General features: G+C 52.1%; 1 protein-coding gene across 1 annotated transcript; it reads right to left on the bottom strand.

The window, feature by feature from the left end:
• Positions 1-306: 306 nt before the first annotated feature.
• Positions 307-7,190, bottom strand: LOC125616372 (nickel/cobalt efflux system RcnA-like). Its single transcript, XM_048801493.1, has one exon. The coding sequence runs from the start codon at positions 3,438-3,440 to the stop codon at positions 2,697-2,699; it is 744 nt and encodes a 247-aa protein (XP_048657450.1). The 5' UTR covers positions 3,441-7,190; the 3' UTR covers positions 307-2,696.
• Between the last annotated feature and the right edge of the window lie 266 nt (positions 7,191-7,456).

The following is a 7,456-nucleotide window of genomic DNA, read 5'->3' as shown; positions in this document are numbered from 1 at the left end:
TAGGGTCGGCGCTCGAGTGAGTGCTTTGTGGCCTCGTTATCTGAAATGAGGACTGGGCTTCTGCATAGCCATGCTACTTGGTTTTGTTTTGTTTTTAATAATAGATTCTAGTTTTTGAAGCAGTTTTAGGGTCCCAGCCAACCACAGGGGAAGGCCCTCCACCTCCACACATGCACAGCCCCCCGTTATCCATGTCTCTCACCACGGTGGTGCCTGTTATAACCAATGAACCTACACTGACACTTGCCCCCAAGTGTCCAGCCTTTGCCTTGGGGTCCACTCTTGAGGGGTATGGACAAACATCCAATGACCCGCTCTAAAGTCCCTGTGTGCCACCTGTTCATCAGTCTTTCTCCTCAACCTCTAGAGCCGCTGATCCTGTCACCACTGTCCCCACAGTCCTGCTGTGTCCAAAACGTCATACTGCTGGAGTCACATAATACGGAACCTTCTCCAACGGGCCATTTTCAGTGAGTATGCACTTAAGATTCCCGAGTCTTTTCATGCCTTGACAGCACATTTCCTTTCAGGGCTGAGCAATCCCGCAGTCTGGAGCGGCCACAGTGTGTTGATCCACTCACCTAATGAAGGACGTCTCAGTCATGTCCATGTTTTGGCAATTATGAATGAAGCCGCATCAACGACCATGTGCAGGTTTTCATGTGGACATAAGGTCCAGTTCCCTTGGGTAAATATCTAAAAGTGGGATTGCTCGATTCTGTGGTGATTGTATGTTTAATTTTAGAACAAACTGCCAAATATCTTTCAAAATAACCATCCCGGGCTGGGGTTGTGGCTCAGGGGTAGAGCACTGGCCTCACATGTGTGAGGCACTGGGTTCAATTCTCAGCACCACATAAAAAGTAAATAAACAAAATTAAGTTATCGTGTTTAAAGAAAAATGACCATCCCATTTTGTTCCTACCAGCCATGCACAGAGACACTACTTTTGAGGAACTCATCACTCTGTGTTATATTTGTTTTTAGGAGTGCCATGCTTGTGTCCAGACATAATCTTGGGGGGGGGGCATCCTGCTGGCAGTAGACAGGAGCATGTGCCTGTGCTCCTTGGTTACAGTGACGGCTATCAGCAAACACTTAATATGGGCTGGGAAGAAGGCCAAGGTCTTCCTGTGAGCTGCCTCACTAACCCTCACAGCAACCCAGGGCATGGCCCGGAGGACACCAAGCCTCACACACCATCACTGGCTTGTCCCAGGTCACACTCCTTGTGGGTAGCAGAGGCAGGACCTGAGCCCTCTGGGGGACACCTGGGCTGGCCTGCCCCTGGGAGCCGTTTCTCAGTCTCACTCACCTGGATGTCACCCCTGCTCTGGAGAACCCCAGTGATGTTGGCTTAGCCCTCAACAACCCTCCCAGCCCAGTGGGAGAGCAGTGCCCTTCCTCTCACAGAAGCTGCCCCCACAGCCCCACACGCCTCTACCCATCCTCTCCAAGCCCTCCCCCCCCGAGAACAGAACTGCCAGGTGTCAGAAATGAGCTGGGGGCACCAACAGCTGCCTGCCAGCACCTGAAGACCACTGTCCACCCATGGAAGGGATGTACCTGGAGTGGGGGAGGAGAGGAGAGAGGGCAAGTGGGTGTCACCTGAGCCCAGCGCACCAGAGAGAAGGGCCAGGGCCACCTCATCCTCCCAACTTCCCCTCCCTCCTTTGGCTAAAATGAACCTCGCAGGGGAAACCAGGGCTTCCCCCCCTCCCCGCTAGCACGCTGCGCGCTCCCCTCAGTGCCATGGCAATGCCTACGCAGAGCTTCATCCCCACGCAGCTGGGGAGCTTTATGTCTGCGCCCCAGAGCAGCCGCCCAGTCTGGCCTGTAATAAGAACGTCTCGAAGGATATTTGTAGTACGAGGGCACCTGGGGACCCCACAGTGGGCAGTCCCCGTGCCTCCTGTATTTCTAAGCCCACTTAGGGCTCCGGGAGGTGGCCTCCTGATGGGGCAGGACCTGGCAACGCCCGGCCTTGGGGTGTGTGCCCCTCTGGGAGCAGCCTGCCTTTGCTCATCTCGTTTCTTCTGCTTCCTTTACAAGTTGGCACTGGATGCGGGGCTGAGAGCCAGATTAGCGATGGAAGCTGTCAAAAAATATCTCCCCTCCAGAAAAAGCAAAGGAAAACAACATCTTGGTGGGGTTTTCCAGGGGAAGCAAAAGTGAAATAGTCTCTTTTGCCTTCTATGTGTTGCCCAAAAACGGCAGATTTGCAGAGAGAAAGCATATTTTTCCTGAGCAAAGCCGTTTGTGGTGTGAAAGATAGAGCGTGTGTGCTGAGCACAAAGACACACATTGGCCCGAGGCTCAGCTGCGCACGCTATTTTCACGGGAGTTTAGATTGGGCACGAAGGGGTTGGGGAGAAGGAAAATAAAGTCTTTGTTTTGTGAACATGGAAAAAAATGTTGGCCTAGATGGGCTTCAAGGCTGGTCTGGTGAGCAGGGTGAGCTGGTGGGGCCAGGAGTCCTGGGGTGGCGCCTGTTCACCTGTCCAGAAGCCACAGGCTCGTTCTGACAAGCAGGCGGCTCGGCAGTGGGGCCATCACAGACTGGAGCCCAGGTCTGCCCTGAGGCACAGCTGTGTCCCTCCAAATCCTGCCGCCTGTCCTCTCAAGACGTATTCCCAGGACTTGTGAGACACTGAAGGAGGTCATGGCCAGAAGGCCATCAGCACAAGTCGTGGCCCTTATGAGCACTGAGCAGCAGTGGCTCCGATGATGGATGGTGATGGAGATGGTGAGAGTGATGGTGACCCAGAAGAGGAAGATGATGATGGGGGATGGCAATGATGGTAACGGCTATGATGATGGAGAAGATGATTATGATGATAGTGATGGTGATGATGAAGAAATATCAGTTGACAAACATGACGGTGATGGTGGCGACGGTGATGGTGGCGATGATGGTGATGGTAGTGACGGTGCTGATGGATGTGATGGTGTTGATGATGGTGGACGTGATGGTGACAACAATGGTAGAAATGATGACGGTGGGTGGATGTGACGGTGCTGATGAACGTGATGGTGATGATGATGGTGAAGATACTGACGGTGGATGTGACGGTGATGATGGGTGTGACAGTGATATTGGCAACGGTGATGGTGGATGTGACGGTGACAGTGAGGGTGGAGATGGTGATGCTGGTGATAGGCGTGGTAGACATGATGATGGTGGCAATGGTGACAACAGACATGATGGTGATGATGAGGATGGAGAGGCTGATGGTGGACGTGACAGTGATGATGTATGTGACGGTGATGGTGGAGATGGTGATGGTAGACGTGATGATGAAGGTGATGGTGGAGAGGCTGATGGTGGCTGTGACAATGATGGTGGAAATGGAGGTGGTGGACATGATGATGGTGGTGGCAATGGTGACAACAGATGGGACGGTGATGATGGTGGAGATGGTGATGAAGAAGACAATCATGATGGTGATGGTGATGACGATGACTATAATAATTCTGGAGGTTTCGATGGTGATTAAGATTATCGGAGATGATGGTGGTGGTAATGATGATGAAGAAGATGTCCAGGTGGCAATGTGGAGCGATGGTGATGATGGTGACGATGATACCCACCTCACTTACGTCAGGCACCACTTCCCAGCCCCTTCTCCCCTAGGTCTACCTGGACCTGAGCTGCTCGAAGGGTAGGTGAGAACAGACTGCATCAGCAGACGTCTGTGTGGGAAGAGCCCGGGAGGACACACCTTAGCCTGCCCCTGGGTGGTTCTTACTACTTCTAGAGGTGGAGAACCACACGGGGGTCCAAATGAAGAAATGGGCCCAGAGAGGGGCAGGTTGGCCAGGCAGGGATGGCAGAGCTGGGACAGGAACCAGGTCCTCCAATTCCAAGAGCAATTCCTTGTCACTCTAGGGGGGCATGTCATCATTCAACAGTTATGAGTCAAGTGACGACTGTCTGCAGACACAGTCCAGAATCAAAAACAGATCAGACGAGCTGCCCTGGCAGAGCGCCCTGGAAGCGCGGGAAGTGGTGACACAGGTCAAGGGGAACGGGGCGCAGGCTGAGTGGGAAGGCGCACGGTAGGAAACGGAGGCCTGAAGGATGTCAGAGATCCAGGAGGACTTCCTGGAGGAGCCAGGACCTCAGCTGGAGCTCTGGGGGATGTGCAGAGTTTGGACAGACAAAGGAAGGGGGTACCCTGACGGCAGAGAGAGCAGCAGGTGGGAGGCCCAGGTGGAAGGCTCTGAGCATTCTGGGGAACAGGAGGGAGCTGCATTTGTTTAGAGATGATGGTGAAGTGGGCCCCAAAGGCCTCACAGAGAGCTGGGGAGGTTCTCCAGGAAGAGAACAGTGTGTCTTAGAAGGTCGGCCCAACAGAGCCCACAAGTGGATGGAACGGGAGATGACCTTGTCCTGAGCTCAGGGCCCTTAAAGATACTAGCACATGAGGGTCAGGACTCCAAGCTGCAAACCTGCAAGGCCCACCCACCCTGTTCTGACATCCTGCTCCCAACAGGGCATGGCTGGAAGGAGCGTCTGACATTTACTGGGACAGGATGCTCTGGGCAGTGTCCCAGCCCGACACACCCATCTCCGTGTACATCCAGCCAATCTTCCTGTCCCCCACAACAGGGAATAAATGGGCTCCTTTGGGGACTGAAGCTAAGGTGCTGGCCCGAATCTGAGTGGCCACGATGGTGGGTGAGGGAGGTGGAACCAGCAGCTGGTGCCCCAAAGACTCCGGGTTTCATAGCCATAGTAGTGGCAGGACCTAGGGCCATGCTGATGGCGTTTGTTCCCAAGAGGTTCATGTGTTGGAGGCTTGTGCCAACTCCTGGGGGATGTTGCAAAACACTAAAGAGGAGTGGCCTGGTGAGAGGCCCTGAGGTCAACTGGGAGATGCCCTTGAAAGGGATTAGGATATTTCCTGGGGGACCCCAGCTCGTTCTCATAAGAGGATTATTATAAATGCTTTGGCCTGGTTCCACCCAGCTCTCTTGCTTCCTGTTTGACAATGTGATCACTTCTTAACACACACACCGCAGTCTTTCATCATGGTGCCCTCGCCAGAACCAGCAAGATGCTGTTTGGACTTTCAGCCTCCCATGCTGTAAGCTAATAAACCTTTTTTTCTTCAGCAGTAGCCTGCCTCAGATATTTGTTGTAGTAAGGAAAAGCTGACGAGTACAGGCCCATTACTGACTTTCTCTGAACCTCAGTCTTCATGTGTAAAATAGGAGTGATGATACTTACCTTATGGGGCTGCCATGAGTTCAAAAGACAAAGTATGACAGCCAGCCCCGTGCCCAGCCAGCATGGATGCAAACTATCTGGTGACTGCTCTGATGATGATGATGATGATGACAACGATGACGGAGTAAGCCATTTCCAGCGTGCACCATCGGCATCACCGCCAGCATCAGCAGCAGCTTTAAGCCGTCTTCCTGCGCTGCAGCAGCTCGGGCTCCTCATCTGCCGTGTAGGGGCCAGAAGATCAAAATGCAAAGTGCACCCCCCAGGAGAGAGAGAGAAGGTTAAACATCTGCACCCAGACAAGCTTATCTGACCCCCAAGGGACAAGGATCCAAGTGAGACAGCAGCAGCTCAGCAGATCCACACAAAGTGGGGACTAGGCCCAGGGTGGCCTGGGGATGGGATGCCAGAGGCCAGAGAGCAGGTTCCACTCTGCAGCTAAACTTCCAGAACCCATCTTGAGGGTCTTTCTGAAATGTCACATTCTACCCACAGATAATGACTCTAACGGCTCCTCACAGTCACAGAGAGTGGTGGGTCATTTACAAACACTGTCAGCTCTGTCATCCCCGTGGCGAGCAGGGGGAAATGCACACACTGAGGGCACAGAGGGGAAACTGAGGACAGGGGTGAGCCTTGCCCTGAAATGCCTCAGCTCACGGAGGGCTGCAGGCAGGGCTGATCAGCCCAAGGCCAGCGCTCGTCAGTGTGTGTCTGCTGGATGCAGGTGAGGAATCTAAGCAGAAGTTACCTGCCCAAGTCTCTTCCTACTGGGTAGAGAGACGAGCATTTCTGAGCTTAGAAAATTCTCACAAACTTTCTGGCCCTGTCCCTTCATGTCACAGACCAGAGGGGTGTGACCCAGAAGAAGAATCGGGCCTGTCCTGGGCATATATGTTCAAGTAAGAAGGACCCACACAGAGACCTCAGGTCAAGGAGGCTCCAAACTGCTGAACTTGAATCCTACTACATGCAACACCAGCAGGCGCTGGGAGCTTGTCAGGAATGACACTTCTCAGGCCCCACCAGCTCTGCTGAGTGAGGTCCTCTGGGAGTGGGGAATCGTCATCTGAACAACCCTCCAGGGACTGCATGCCAAATTTTGAGAGTTTAGCATGCTAGACATGATGCAGGTTAAAATTCGAGAAATGTTGCTCTTAAGATTTCAGGGAGTTCTCCTGGGGGTTCAACAGAAGTTTAAGGCAAATTTCATTAGGTGGACATAACTAAGTTTTTTAACCACAATTATGAAATAACCCTTAGGTTCTAAGGGTTGTACATAATTTTGACACCTTGGGGGCCATCTTGAGCCACCAGAGTAGGTCTGGCTCTAGAGCTTGGACTCCCCGAAGATGACCCTGGCTGCCTAAGATCTTCTGTGAGCACGGAGCAGGTGCCCGTCCTCCTGTCCTGTACACCATCATGCTCTTGTGGCCTCAGGGGGGGGCTCAGCTCAGTGGACGTGGCTTGCTTCTGGTGGACACACATCCCCCAGGCTGTGACCGCCACTGGATAACGGCAGAGCCTTCTTCAGGTTCTACAGCCCTCCTCACACTTAGGATCCGGAATGGATGACACCTCTGTCAAGTTTCTGGATCTGTTCGGCCCAAGAGGGAAGAGTTCAACTGTAAGTTGGCCTATAAGTTGATCTTTGCCAACGATAGCAACTATTTGAATTGATCAGAATTTTCTTAATTCTGAATTCCACCCATGCAAAAAAGGAAACGATTGGATGCCGAGACTGAAGTACAAGACAAACAATCAACTATAATCTGTGATTTCAAATGCCTGTTGTCAAATGGGCCCGCTTTTCTTCTTTGCCGACTTAAGTGAATATTCTAAGTTTTAGCATGTGGAGTCATCTGTGTGAAACACATTGCCTGTACATATTTGTTTTGGGGACCTTGCACAGTATTTGCTTTGAAAAAAAATGATTTTTCTTTTTAATAGTAGACAATTACTATTAGGCCAACCCTGTCATCTTAGAGATAAGATACCCAAATCGTGAGGTTGTGACTCGCCCCAAATCACCGAGATGTTCTATGGCTAAGCCAGAGAGGAGGGAAACATCTGTCCTCTGGAGGGTCCCTAATAAACTGGTGGCAGAGAGAAGAGTATGCCTTGGACACTCAGAGAAATAACTCTAGTCATTTAAAAACCTTAAGTGAGCATCACCCTTGTGTCAGAGACTGGGGAAATGACTGGTCCTGCTCAGCTGGCCTG

Source organism: Marmota marmota, unplaced genomic scaffold (genome assembly GCF_001458135.2).
Source record: "Marmota marmota marmota unplaced genomic scaffold, marMar, whole genome shotgun sequence".
Classification (NCBI taxonomy): domain Eukaryota; kingdom Metazoa; phylum Chordata; class Mammalia; order Rodentia; family Sciuridae; genus Marmota; species Marmota marmota.
This window is presented reverse-complemented; position numbering and strand designations above follow the sequence as displayed.